The following is a 15227-nucleotide window of genomic DNA, read 5'->3' on the forward strand; positions in this document are numbered from 1 at the left end:
GACTCACACTGCACCTTGAAAAACGTAGTTCAAAGAAAAACAACTTGCAAATGTTCGAGCCCGACACTAGATGGCAGGAGTATGCAGGCATGTGCTACTACAGCAACACATGCTACAAATACATGGTTTTTGCGTACACCAGACTGCACATAATAAAGATATGCAAGTTTTACACAGCTGGTTTTATATAATTTTAGCTGCGTTACTCCAGATGATTGCTGTCACCACACTGTTAGCACCATAATGCTCCTTTCAAGATGTGGGCATTGTCCACTGAGGGAAGAAGTGAAAGCAGTGTTCAGTTAAACAGGTTTATTTATAACAGACTTTCAGCCAGTACAGTACAAAACTTACAGTAGTATACCTTTGTTACACAAATAATTACTTTACAATATATTACACATACAAAAAGCTCTGCAGCAAGTTTTAAAAGCGGGTCTAACTCTCACCAAAAGAGGAAAAACTGGAGAAGACTGTTTTGGAGAGGCCAACAATTCCATTTACAACAGAAATAAAAGAAAAACTATCAGCAAGAGTCCAGGAGTTAAGAAGAGGGGACAGGGCGCGAAATGTTGTATATTGCACATTCTTCTTCTTCTTCATACAACGGATAAACAAATAATATATACACGCACACATGAGAACCCTGGACCACACAATGTAGCTCCATTGCAACAACAACAAAAAGGAGAGGGAGAGGAGGATACCAAATTCTCTAAAATATAGCAAAGGTTAGATTTATGCCATAACTACTTCCACTACACTTCGGTAATGTTGGTTTCTCTGGCTCAGGGCAAATATACGCAAGTGATTTTACAGTCTAAAAACCCACAATGTTCCATACCAGGTCTTATGTTATCACTTTGAAGAAATCTGAAATCCAAACTGGCCAGAACAATTGGACAGATTGGGTCCGACTGCGCCAAAAAAACATTTCAACTCACACCCTCCATGGAGGAAGTAGGACAAAGATGACTGCGATAACTGACTGAACGAAACCATGAGATTAGGCCTAGACGCTCCTCTCACAAAACATCTATGGAGTATGCAGGTCCAGGGTTATTTGGGACTGGTGGAACCCATTATCCTGTACCTCAGCCTTCATCTGCTGGATTTACCACCGCACAATAACTGCTTTGGCTCCAAACTTGTTACAGTTCATCAAAATGTGAGTACTGTATATGAGGACAAGTTACTTCACACAACTAAACCTTCACCTGACTTGTGAGTGGCTGTTGAGGATGTGTTAGTCTCAGTGATCCGTCTCATTGTTTACTGGAATCTGACTTTTCATTGCCTCTCTTCCCTTTGAGGTCCATGTTCTTCACATATGGTACCCCAGAATGATTAACAATATCCTAGAAAATACTTGTCTTTGCATGGTTGCGGTGTCTCACGCATGCAGCTTGTCAGTTGTTTTTCATTTTAAATTGCCCACAATCTTGCTTCCCATGATCTTCAAATAATCCTTTTTTGGCCTATCTGCTCTACTTTCATGGGAACAAAGACTAAAAAAATCAATTTGGGTGTGTGCAGATTATATCTATTATTGCCTCTGCCTTAACCCATGGGAAAATTCCATCATGTCCCATTTTATACTCTGAAACCCTGCGTCAGCACTGTATAACTGCAAAGTCTATAACATAGCACTGATGATGACATTATGCAGAGCCCTTCACAATCAACAATACTTAAAACAATTTAGAGGACAACCGTACAGACCATGTCCATCTCGCTGAATGTTCCTGAAACTTGAAATTAAGGTACCATGCTTAATGATCTGGAGGGCATAAGAGAACAGTGGAAAGAACATTAAAACAATTCGTGCTTCTGTACATAAGTTTTTGTAAGACTGGAGATTTTCTTCATCACTGCTTTTTGGAGATGTGGCTGTCTCAGCAACGCGATTCTCCGACTCTCCCTATGAAAATGGGGAGTCTGAAGAAAGAAAGGAGAATAGACAGTGGAAGATGACGTGGAAAAGGGGATTTGGAGAAGGGGAAAGATGCATAGTATTTGAAGCTCCAGACAGCAGACGATTATAGAGAACTAAATGACACGGACCTAACAAGAACATAAAACTAAATAAAAGGAATGGGCACATAGCGTTTGAACATTACAAACACTCACAAAATTCTCCATCTTTCGTGTAAGATTCCAGGAAACAAAAAAAAATGCTAATTAATAAATGCACACCTGTTTCCAAACAGCCATTATATATATAAAGGCAGAGGCAATCAGGAAGCTTCGATTGATTTTAAAACCGAGTGCAATATAAGCAGGGGTGTCAATAGTTTAGTGTCCGCATACAATTAGGGCTTTCTCATTTCTAGGACAGAAAAAGGAACCACTGATAAAGGACTGTTAAAGGCAACTGTTTCATGCAGCATTAATACAAGAGGTCTTCATTACTGATAACAACTATTAACTGTGAAAATTAACAAGTTTCAGAAAGAGGTACCGGCCTTGCCGTCTGCTAGAGGTGCCTGCTGAAGGGGTCAGAGCCGAAAAAGAGGGCTTGATTTCCTTTTTCTAATATGCAAGTACCAGAATACCCAATAGAATATGCTATGTCTGCACCTGTTGGTTCTGCAAGGACCAATGTGGTCGATAAAGATGTGAACATTTTTGTCTTTGGAAGGAGTCGACATCATAGCACTTAAATTGCGTCCCGTTGAAACCATGTACATAGGAAGGGATCTCTACTCAGCAGTGGCTTTGATAAAGTGAACTAGCCAGGCAAATACACATTGTTTTCATCTAAAGCATGCCAAAGAGTATCACAGCAACCCCGGACAATGGAAATGTATTAAGTGGTAGGGTACATCACAACCCTCTTTGAAACCTTCCCCAAAAGCTCGACTTTGTCTATATTGCAGCCTGGATTCTTTAAAAATCCTGCGGTGTTGTGGGATACTAGCATCTGAAAACCTGTTGTAGACTCACATTGCAACAGGGATCTTGAAAATACTCTCCTAGGATATCTTGCAATACATCGCTTGCATGGCAACTTTCTTCACTGTTCTTAGTGTGGATTATATTTGGTGGGCTATTAATAACAAGACACTCACCAAAATAGGAACAAAGAAAGGTCTACTATTGAATAGCTTGCTTAACTTTCAAATGCTTCATGAAATGGATGATTTAACAAGGGAGGAAAGACGGGGTTTCGTGCTAGGACTAGAATCAAGCTACATACGTTGTGCTGTAATCTCTGCAGCCTCTTAAAATGTCGATTTCTTTGTGACTCTTTACAACATGTGTCAGTTTCCAGAGCTCTCAGAAAATCCATCAACTTACGAAATGTTGTTCCACTCATGAAATGTTTAGAAGAAAACCATAGGTTTCTCAGACAAAAAGTGCATTTATCTAACATTGCTCTCCTATTTGAGACCTGATCCCGATACCCGGGAATCGCATACTCACACACGCACAGACTCATTCACTGAACAGATATGTGAAAAGTAGTAAACACGGCAACCTGTGAGGTGTTCTCGTTTTAGTACAAAAAGAAGTGCCTTTGGTTTAAATCAAGCACTGATGCTCACCTTGCTGCATTGCTTGAGCCTTCAATCATTCTTCCCCGCCCCATAATCACATCCTACTTTCCATCACATTGTTGTTGAACATTCATTTAATCTGTTAAGTACATTTGTCCAGCAGGTGAGTTCATCCCAAGAGAGTCTGATTGTGGGGTCAGCTATGCATGATGGGCAGGATGGATGAAAAGCTGGACTTGAACACGGTCAGCCACTTGAATCACAGACCTTGATGTGTACCCAAGGAACCTTTGGAGGCAGGGGTCTATATTAGATCAAGTCAGCCCCGCAACCAAAAGTGAGACAGATCAAAAACAAATAATTGGCACCTCATCCAGGCTTCAAAGGGAAACACTTGAATGTGGGGCATTGAGGCATTTGAGGGAAAAAGGGTCCTACGGGATAAGTGAAAAAGAAGGCTTGCATGCAGTGGAAGAGGTGCCTTGCGGGGAAGAGGGAGGACCAGCCACACACACAGGAGAGAGACAGACCTCACAGGAGAGAGAAGCTTAAAAGATGGTGAATTGCTGCGCTGGGATGAGAGAAGCATCTCCTGGAATGGGAGATGTGTCAGTGTGGGAGGCTCATGGGAAATAGTGGAACTCACAGAGGAGGAGAGGGTTCTCATGGGGTACTGAGGCCTCAAAAACGATAGTGAAGGAAATTGACTTCAGTAGAAAGACAGTGACCCCATGGTGAAAAAAAGATTCATACTGGAGTAAGGTAGCCTCCTCGTAGAGGCAATATGCAAGAGATGAGGGAGACCTCATAAAGCAAAAGAGGTCACGCAGGAGATGAATAAGAATACACAGAGAAGGTCTACTGGAGAGAATAACGCTCTAAAGAGGAAGGGAGAGGCCTCAGAGGGAAAGACAGTAACTGAAGGGGAAGAATGAAGTCTCAGAGGGGAACAAGGAAAGGGAACCTCAGATGTAAAGGGTCCCTCAGAGATCAGGCTCATTATAAAAGAATGAAGAGGGTGAATCGTACAGGACGGGAATTAAGTAAAAAGCCTTGCAGTAAAGGGTGAGAGGGTAAGGAGTGATACCAAGCATTGGAGGTAACAGGAGAATCAGGTCGAGGAGTGAGATCTCTCTGGAAAGGGAGAGAGCCAGATAGGAATGAGTTTAAAAAGAGGCTGTGTTAAGGAATATCCGGTGCTATAATGAAGAGTGAGGACAGACTTCACCCCTTCTGGTGTATGGAAGATGGCAAGAGGCATACATTCAGGAAGGGGTGTAGATGGGTAAAGGGCACCTGGACTACAAGGAAATGGGAATGGGAGTTGTCATCACAGTTCGGTGTTTTCGAATGGCAGGTGAGCAAAGCTCGAGAAGTCACTGACGCTGCATTATCACTGCCTACCTTTTAGAAACACTACACTTTTGAAGAAGCTCTCCTCCAACCCAAACCTTCAGTTAGGCACCAATTCTCAGAACTTTCACAGAAGCATTGCAACTACTTCTGTAGTATGTTTGTTTACCGTGTGCTTGAGGTCCATTAGGTTCAACGAAATGTAGTCCTTAAAAATGATTCACAGAGCAGGAGCTCTTTGGAGGCATATAAAACACAAGGGTTTGTAGGTGTTTCATGTTAATAAATAACTAAGAACAAAGCACAAAATAGATTAAAAAAAGAAGATCGTCCGTAGCAGTTTCAACAATTTTTAAATATCTCCGGTTTATAAAAAAAGGCCATTGTTTAAAGAGCTTCTTCCTGGGTGGCGTTTTTTGCAGATTTACTTCAAAATGATTAGTTTTTTTTCTAGCCAAAGTCAGTGCAAGGGGTATAAAACAGCCCAATTTTAACCCCGGGCCAAGTGGAGGAGATCTGGCTCTCAGCCAGCTGCTGTTACACTTTGTGCTCGCCCCGGACTATGTGGGAAGAGAATTCGTACCGGTCCTGGCTATGGTAGCCACATATGTTGCACTCAAAAGGGTCCCTGAAGCCGTGGCAGCCCATATGGATGGTGAACATGACATGGTCCAGGAAAAGGACTCGACAGTGCTCACACTGGAAAGCCCGTACTGGGTCCCCATCCTCTGTCACCACTCGTAGAGTCTCTTTGGCTGAGCTGGGCGTGGTCCGGGCAGCCGGTGGGTCCTCTTTGGTGTAGGCCGGGCTCTGCCGGCTGCTGCTGCAATTGCCCCCAGAGGGGTGCAGATGTCGCTCCTCGTGGTTACTTTCTGTATCTGTGGAATCCTGGCAACCATTGCTTGGGGACAGACCATGCTCACGGCCCCTGTACAAGAGCTGTGAACCATCTGGCATGTCCTCATGACCCTCTGCTGCCTCTCTGTTGCCTGGCATCTCCACCCGACCAGACATGGGCTGCATCTGCGTGTAAACTGAGCTGATGACTGGCGTGAGCTCGGAGATGCAGTTTGCTTGTGGAAGTCTTAGTGGACGCAGATGGTCAGTGCCCATGTAGGTCAACGTGCCTCCAAAGTTGGGCTCCAGTGGGTGGTGTGCCACCATCTCCACATCCTTCTCAAAGCTGGAGTTCACATCAAAGGGAAGTTCGGAAATGCTGAGACGCATCTGCTTCTCTCCTGAAAATGTACAAAAAGGGAGAAGGGTCAGCAAGCAGAAAAGACCAGGCAACTTAGGGCAAGGAGTCTCCTATCGAACCTTGACACTACCTCATCTGCACTAGGAGAGAACCAAAGACTGCATACACAAGCAGGGACAGGAGATGCTACCGATGGAGAGGAAGAAGGGATCAGCAATCATACCTATGCAGCACGCAACAAGGAGTTAGTTTAGGAACTCCACAGTGAGGGACCAACAACTTTAACCGGGAAAAGTTGCTGCTGTGAGACAGGAAAAAGGTGAAAGTGAGCAGGGTGAAGAGGTCAATAAGACACTGCTGGGGAGGGAGGGTGGAGAGTTGGGTGGGCAGCTAAGAACTACTGCTAGGCATGGGCAAATGGAAAATTCAGCAATAAAAAACGGGAGAGGAAAATAAGAACAAAGAGCAGAAACCACAAAGGATAGAAGAAATGACTTGAAAATTGAGAGCAAGAACTGCATGAGGGGGGAAACTGGAAGCCCAGAAGTAACAAAAGAGAGGAATAGATTGGGATAAGCAGGAAGGAAGAAAACTGCAACTAATAAAAAAAATGAATACAAGCACAGATGATGAGGGAATGGGAATGAAAGGGAGAGGCGAAAATGAGAAGACACAGACTGTAAAATGCTGAAGACTAGGATTTGGACAGTACAAGGTGGAATGCTGGCAATACAATGCTAGAAACCAGGAAGGAAATATCTGAAAGACACATACGAGATTATTGTAAAAAGCAGACAATTGGAAAAACAGGTACAGCAAGATGGGATTACATAATCAGAGGTGCTAGGAAGAGCTCTTGTTAGCTGGGTAAAAAGGTTGGTGCTGGAAAAGAACACAGAACCTGCCCTTTCATACGGCTACCAGGTGAAGCCAATTGCGGGTTGGGGATGGGTCTCCAAAGAGGTCTGTTCTACAAAGGATACTGGCAATCAGGACTCTAGCAGTACCACCATATTAAGCCTTGAACTGGGGTTCTGCACAACACCGCCCAAAAACGTGTACATTCACAGAAATCTGCAAACACTTACACTTTTTCACTATTTAGGGATACATACAATAAGGAGGGGTGTGGCCAGGTTGTTATGCTGCTGGCTATGGAACCAGTGGAGCAGAGATCTAATTCCACCTTCCTAACATTAACGAACTATGTAGATCTAACCAAAAAAAACAACAACCCCCCTGGGCCTAAGTATCTGCTAAAAAACTGGCAGCATGTACACCCAGGCTACTGGTTAACATTAAGCACCACAGAAAAAGTGGGCATCTTAACATATATTTATGGACCCTTTCCTCCGAAGACTGTACCAACATTTTACCAATTTGCTGCTTGCCTTAATTAACCCCATTTTTGGTCTATGATTGCCCACTAAGTCCGAGCTACCAAATTACATGCTTGCATCTGAATAAAAACGATATTGAAATCCAGTGAATATCTGAACCCCCATGTGAGGGAATTCGTCTGGTAAGGTAATCTGAAATGTACCGAAAGGGAAAGATAAGGATGGATGGAAGAAGAAATAGAACAGGCTCTGTGAGACCCGCGGAATGTGGCGTCAAGAACCAAAGCCTCCCCAGGGGGCAGTTACATGGTAGCACAGTAAGGGCTTGTGATCGGTGGTGACATTTATAACATATTCAAAACCAGCTTGGACCAAACTCCAAGCTTTTGTGTTTATAGGACATCAACCTACAACCTCTACATAAATAGCAGCTGGGATTCTTATAGATATTAAATATTGTGCTTTAAATTATTTACAAATGTTTTTTGAAATATCTGATTACCACTAGATAGAAATGTTATGATTTTAGGGATTTTCATAACACTTTATACAATTGTCCTTTTATAAAGTCTTCTGACTGGTAATGTAATTAAGGCTCAAGATTAGTATGAGGGTTTATTTACTTTTCAGATATTTTGACTTATTCTTAATTGCAGTTATATTTCCTTTATGTACGTTTTTGTTATTTTTATACTTTAGGATTATATGTACTTTATTTAGATTTGATGATAAGTAGAGGCGGGATATGACTGGAATAGTACATGCATTGACATTACTTTTTTATAATTTGAGGCACATGGAGAAAATGTGATTTGCCAAAAAGGGTTTGATTATCCAGTCAGTGCCACTGCCGGAATAAAAAAACATGTCCCCAAATATTTAAGTCACAATTTAGCCACTACACCAAGTCTCTTCCTTATCAGCAATACCGGAGAATTACTTTCTGCATTGCATGAAAAGAACAACTTGAGAACAAACCCAGCCTTCTGGATAGAAACAGATGTGCTGATAAATGACGCACAGTTTGTGCATTGCACAGAAGCCTGAAAATCCTGGTTACAAATGCTTAATTCCGCACCTTTTTCCATTTAAAATACTTTATAGATGTCCAAACTTAACAAATAATTATTGTATTGCCAACTACAGTGGGTGGAGACAGCAGAGTATCTCTGAGGAATAACACCCGTTTCCCACCACTTTAGGACACGTACAAAGGGATTTCTTAGATAGGAAACATTTATAAAAAACGGTCTATGAGTGCTAACTCAGTGCCCTCACCCCACATGCAGATGAAATTCTGCTTTTAAAAAGAACCGTCTATACATTCTCCATGGCACCGCGTGGCTTTCCAGTCACTAAGCAAGGTGGGATACAGAAAATATACCCCCTAATGAAATACTGTTTGTCAGGGTAGAGGGGCAGTACACCATCATCACATTCTGTCATCAGCAACTCAAAATCACACAAAAAATCATGTGCCTGCACCAACCATATGGCTTTGCATCATGGGAACACTATGTGAAAATTCATGCAGTGGTTCAAGAGTGCAGGCTTTAATAAGCAGGGAAAGAAAAATGGAACAGGTTAGAGGAAGACTCGAACGAATGAATAGACTGGCATTATACATAAATAAGCTGATACACGCCAACAACTACCCTGCGCTGCCAGAGGCTTAGCTTACTCGAGCGCTCCTTGCTGTCACGTGGCTTTTCCATCACCAGGGAACCCTGCAGGACAGATCAATGATCTCCTACCATGATCAACTATTTCTCTAGGGTTACCTTTGAACATCCAAAATGGGAAAGCAGACATAAATATCCCCTTTTACTGGCCCCATATTAGGACAAGTTATTTAGAGAAACCGCATTATATTTGAGGAGCTGGTATCAAAACCCTGCTCCAGATTGCGACCAAGAACCACTACACCAAAAATGCTTCAAACGTCCGCCATAAAATTCTTTCAGAAACCAAAACACTCCTTCCACTTCTTCAGTCATTTCTAGCAACAAACGCACATAGGAGGCATAGCCATTAGGGAATATAATGGGATTGCACACCTCCTCCGCTGTCCTTTCCTGAGCTGATATTCACTCAATGTACTTTCAATGTAGCATCATCACTGAAATGACGTGCTAGCAAGTGGTAAATGTCACCAAGCAACTCGCCAATTCTGCCACTGGCAGCTTACAGAAAAACCTTTCCACCTCCACTGAAGCACAAGGTTTACTACTCATGAGATGTTATGGGATTGCTTCTGCAAATATTGCCCTCACCACTCACGTGCTGCTCCCCATGCAACTTAAAAAGTAAACAACAAGATATTCAACGAATGAGTCAATGCCTAAAACCAGGGAACCAAGAACTCAGAATAATACTTACTCTGACCCAACATTCCCAAAGCACTCCCATGATGTGCAGGCAAAGTAAATGTTCACACCAAAGCTCCATCCTTTAAAATGTCACCAATCGATCCAGAAGGCCGTTTCAAACGAATAAAGTATATATGAAGCCTCAAGGGGAAATATACTTAAAACAATCCAAAGGACAAACAAAACAGTGTGCCTATTTCTTCCTAGTTGCAACCATCAGACACTGTGAGGGAGCAACATAACTGTCAGACAGGTCTTCTTCCTAAAATGGAGACCTGCCAATCGTCGTCAGCTGGCTGTATCAAACAACCACAGTGCTCCGTACCAACATGCAGTGGTAAAAGATTACTCAAGAACTCTCAATCAATCTCTGGCGGGCTCGATATTCTTGCAGACGGCCAGTCCATCGACAGCCAAGAACTACAAACACAACAACCCAAACTGCAACATCTAATGTGGATACTCCCACCACTGAGCATCACAGGTACTATGAAACGCACTTAAATTACTGATGCTCAGAGAAACCAGCAACTGCTTGAGTGCCTAGGCACTAGACACATCCTACACTATTCTGTGTAGGCAGGTCCATATATGGAATACACGTACATATTAACTTCACATGAACACATCTACATAAATAAGACTGAATAGTGCAAAAATACAACCTAAAACAAAATCAGGCAGAACAAGTAGAAGGTGAGGTTAAGTCAGCACACAAATAAGTGTCCTATTAAAATGCACACTCGCAAAATGGTGCCTCGTGAGGCAAGGAGCACCTGGCAATATAAAGAATAGGAAAAGGACAATGCATAGAAAAGGAGCTTCCAGACCCAATCATAGAAACTGCAGGGATGAGAGACCAAATTAACCTAGAGTGCAGGGTTTAGAGGGAAAATCGACAGTTCATGGTAGAGCTGCAAGAACTGATCAGTACTGATATTGCTGCAGTAGCTATGGCCTACAATGGAGTTTCATTGGAGCCTAATCCTGAAGCTTAAGTGTCACTGCAGTTAATTGTTAAGTTGACCTTCGTGCAGTCTTCAACCTACATCATAGTCTGCCAACAGGCTGCATGCTACAGCCCAGCCTGACTTCGATGTGCATCTCATTCATGTTTGAAGATTCCTAAAGTCAGCATCCTGTCACCAAGTCACTCAAGAGCCAGCAGCATGTACAAAGGACTCTTGACACAGCAGCCTAAAAATTAATCTTGTTGGAATACTCAAGTGCTCTTCTCTCAAAGGTGGCTCTCCAGGGCCTGTATTATATGAAAGGTGCACTGCCTGTCTGTGCCACGGCTCATCTGTTAGTAGATGCACTGGGCACAAACAGGGCTAGTGTGTCCTATTACAATCAATACACTGCCCCAAGGGCATCTGCAAACTCATGGCTAGCCTAGGAGCAGAGCATTCAGTAAAACAAGGAGCAGCTCCTTACAAGCCACTCCCGCCTTTCACCGTATAGGGAACAGCCGCCTAAACTTTAAAGAGGAAAGAGAGATCCCCCTGCAGGCGGGTGTAGTGAGTGACTGCATCAGCCTGCGGTGTAAATGTCTTGGGGGAAGGGAGAACCTATGGGACCCCTTCTGCAAGACCAAGAGGGCTGTCCTGTTAGTGCGCTTCCTAAGTATCTGTTGTTCTCTTCACCTGCGTTCGTAATAAGGCATGGTACAAAGTGATTCACTCATTTGCATGGGGAACATCCTCTTACGATAGCTCTGCGCTACATGAGTGCCAGTGCTATCAGAATTACAGAAGGACCTGCACATCTGTCTGCGGCCTCTTCAGGAGTACAACAGGGTGCACAAAGCGGGCTCACATGCCTGTTGTGTCCCTCTCATAATGCGGCCATACATAATTACGTTTTCAAGAAGGGCATCTTACTTCCTACTTTTGGAAGGATGGAGTAAAACTATTTCTTAGGGAGTTATGAAAGCAATTATCCCTGATGATGAGAGCAAAGAAAAATAAGAGTTTTACATTTAACCTAGGAATTTATCCCACTCATCTACGGATAACTCTAGAACAGTGTAGATGGAAGCTTAAATGGAGTTCTGTGCATCCATTATCATTTTTTCTGTTTGGAGCATTTACACCATTAGAGGGATTCAAAATGGCCTTTCCATCGCTCATTTGGTAGGCTGCCCCAGGGTGTAGCCAACGATTGAGCCTCAGTGGCTTCTGCGGTCCTCGTGGCTTTTCCCCTAAAGTCTCTAACTCGACTGATCTTACTTGGGGTCTGTTACGTATGGATAATTTAATCTAATCTGCTGCCCATAGGTTATTCCCTCCTCCTGTCTAACCGATGGAAAGTATGCATTCCACAGGTGAATGTACCTAAGTGCTGCTGCTAATGGTTTAGTCTCCCCACAGTGCATACAATATTGTCCACTCTCCCTGGAGTCTGCAGTTGAGTCTTACAAGGATGTGTAGCCTATTGTCAAATCTTCTTGGACTCTATAAACTATGTAACCTGAGCTAGCTATGAGCCCCAGGCCCTCCAGATGAATATGCATGCTGAATATAGCCCATGGGTGAGTCTCTACAGTGTCTTGTCGCTAGCATATGATTGAGCCGCCCTCAAGATAGCAGTCTATAGTTTTCAACCCTCTCCTGCAGTGGTTTTGCTATCTGCAGTAAGCCGGCGCCTGCCCTTACCCACAAATTTCTGAGGAGTTGATCGTTTCCGTTTGGTGAGGCTGTTTGCCAGCCGGTCAATAAAAGACAGGCGATCAGAGGAGGGGTGAAGCAGGGAATCCGGCACCATCTCTGGGTCTCGCATCTCCTCGCCTAGCAAGGGAAGGAAGGAAAAACCTTTTGAGATAAACACCGGTAGGAAAGAAAACCGGCGACCTGGAAAATGGCCAATTCGGGACTCCATGTATGACCTCTGGACAAAGCTAGGTTAACTCCCGTCTCAGTCCCTTATTTTGCCTCTAACTCATAAATGCAAGACCTGATTGAAACACTGAGGCGGACTATCCTGCACAAATTCTTCATCTCTGCCTCATGGCATTTGCCTCAGGCTGCAAACTACACACTCCAGACACAGGGACAGTCAGGTACAGAGTTCACCTTTTCTTTTCCTTGTCCGTTCCAGAGTGCCTTAAACATCCTATTCTGCTCATCGTTTGAGTTTTATTAATATTCAGCTCTTCGCTGTTTAGTATAGAAACCATTTCAATAGGTCTCCCACAGAATGCTAAGCAAGCCGTAGGGCAGCAGGTGCTGCTCCATGTAATAACACTGCCCTCTGCATTCATCGTCACCAAAAAGAATCACAGATCTTTCGCTGGGTCACAGTACAGTCCGAAATCTAGGCCAGGTTCTTAAACTGGTTCAGCGACATCATTTAGAGAAAAGCGTGTAGAAATGTGCAGAATTTTTAGGCATTCTGCCCAGGACAAGAAGGAAGAAAGGTACACTCTGCACACATGTGGTGCTGTTTTGTAAAGTTTATGTTCCTTATGATTATTTGGCTCCGAGCTGCTTAATTTCTACAGAAAAAGCGGCACAGACTGTTGCAAAGCATTCAACCTCTTCGGCCCTGAGCTGGCTTTTACATATCCTGCACTGTAAGGGTCAGTTTTCTAAGATACATGCTCAGTTGTTTAAGATACATTCCTTATCGCCACACTTCTCTGCTGCTCAAGCAAGGTTATTGTAGCACTGCGGGATATGGGATCACTACAGGCAAGGTGAAGTCACTACAATGTTGTTATCATGGCTCAACAGCAATTTATATACGGAAGGAGGAGACTAGAATTATCAAAGAAGGTTTAAACAGACTGCTCCTATGGTGCTGACAGACCAATGTCAGACAAGCCAAAAAACACAACCAGATGACAGTATTGAGGAAAACAATGTTAATGTAATACGGAAGGAGAGAAGAGTGCCAAGCAGCAGACAAGTCAATGAAAATTAGACATAGGACAACAATAGTAGCCAGATAAATCCTGAAATGATTAGGTCAGTAGACAAATCAGCAGCAACAACGTAGGGAGAACTGCACAATCGTGGGGTAGGAGATGGCAGAGGATAGATGCCACACACTGTCTACTATGGCCAGTCTTAAAATGTACATCCAGAAATGAACACAGCGGTAAGTTCAGCAACAATGCACATGGCCTCCTGTCTACTGACTGGATCAGTCTTGCCCTGTGCTGAGTGTCTAGCAGCTTTCAGTGTTGGCTTTCAATTGGCCAAGCAGAGGTTACCAACCTTGCTGAGCGGCCAGATGCTGGGCTTCAGTGTTAAGACTCTGCAGGTAGTTGTGACACCGCTCCTTGTGTTCCTCCAGCGTGTTCTGCTGCTTGTAGCTGCGGCCGCAGTAGTTACACTTGTAGGGCTTGCCGACTGTGGGGGAGGAGACTGAAAAAAATGAAAAAACAGACCCTGGCCATAAAAACAGATCGCATACCTAAACCAGCAGGGAATGGCACCCATGAGGAGTGGCAACCCCCTCTGTTTGAAAACATTCAAGACAGTCAGGCTAGACGCTGGATGCTTTACGATGGGGGACTCCAATATAGACGTGGTGCTCAAAGTTAGTCGGGTATTTCTACAACATTATAAGGTCTACAAGGCTTCAGAAAGAGTCCTTTCATCAGTTCATCATGTCATGAATCTCTCACTGTCAATCCACCCGTCCAAGCCTAAGGATCTTTTCAAGGAATTGAGTTGTTGCCTCAAACATACAGCATGCTAACATAGCAGTCTAACAGAATGAGATCACTCTGTGCACCCGTACATAAACCCCTTCTATTTTTGCTTGACACAATAGAGAATGGATGAGTAAACGGTCTCAAAACGAGTTTTCGGGTGGTTTTACAGTTTATTTGTAAAAGATGCTAAGATTGTTAGAAAGTACAGCTATAATGATCTGAATACAGCACTAAAACACAAGAGTAGCATGAGACAGAACAGTGGGCAAATTACAGTAAATCAACGGGAGTCTGCAGGGGGTCTAGACTGCACCAGGGACCACTGCAAATGTGTAAGAGTGAGGGCAGCAGGGTGTGGGAGACAGCAGGGGTAAACTGGGAAAAAAGTTCAGTGGGAGCAGAAGAGAATAAGGAAACAGGAGACAAAAGGCATGTGTGTCAGATAAAAATATCCTAAATTAAATACATTAAGAAAAATGAACAAATAAAATGTTAGTGAGGAGGACAATAAAATATCTTGTCTGGGTCAGTACAATTTGTCAGGTAGTGAAAGCTGCTCAGATTCTAATTAGCAGACGAAATATGAATATAGCACAAAACAAGTAGTTTTACAATGATGAACAGTAGATGGAATACACAATGTAGCACAAAATCAATGATAAATGGGCAAGAATGGGGCATGCAGAGGTCACTAGAATTAGAACTCTAGCTAACTGCAGTACAAGTTGGAAGAAGCACATTCCCTAAGGCAAAAACTGCAGACTGCTGAAAAAAAGAATAGATAAGAGATTAGCCTTTTTTTTG

At 43.3% G+C, this 15227-nt stretch overlaps 1 protein-coding gene across 6 annotated transcripts in view; it reads right to left on the reverse strand.

The window, feature by feature from the left end:
• Positions 1-297: 297 nt before the first annotated feature.
• Positions 298-15227, reverse strand: part of IKZF4 (IKAROS family zinc finger 4) — a 179523-nt gene continuing 164593 nt past the window's right edge. For 2 of the 6 annotated variants that reach the window (XM_069230589.1, XM_069230590.1), the window contains 3 exons: positions 13981-14115; positions 12418-12549; positions 298-6091 (listed from right to left, as the gene is read on the reverse strand). In XM_069230589.1, coding sequence (XP_069086690.1) covers positions 5391-6091; positions 12418-12549; positions 13981-14115 — 968 coding nt within the window. In that variant the 3' untranslated portion in view covers positions 298-5390. Of the gene's footprint in view, positions 6092-12417; positions 12550-13980; positions 14131-15227 lie in introns of all 6 variants that reach the window. The other 4 variants (XM_069230593.1, XM_069230588.1, XM_069230592.1 and 1 more) reach the window with 3 other exon arrangements.

Source organism: Pleurodeles waltl, chromosome 4_2, assembly GCF_031143425.1.
Source record: "Pleurodeles waltl isolate 20211129_DDA chromosome 4_2, aPleWal1.hap1.20221129, whole genome shotgun sequence".
Classification (NCBI taxonomy): Eukaryota; Metazoa; Chordata; class Amphibia; order Caudata; family Salamandridae; genus Pleurodeles; species Pleurodeles waltl.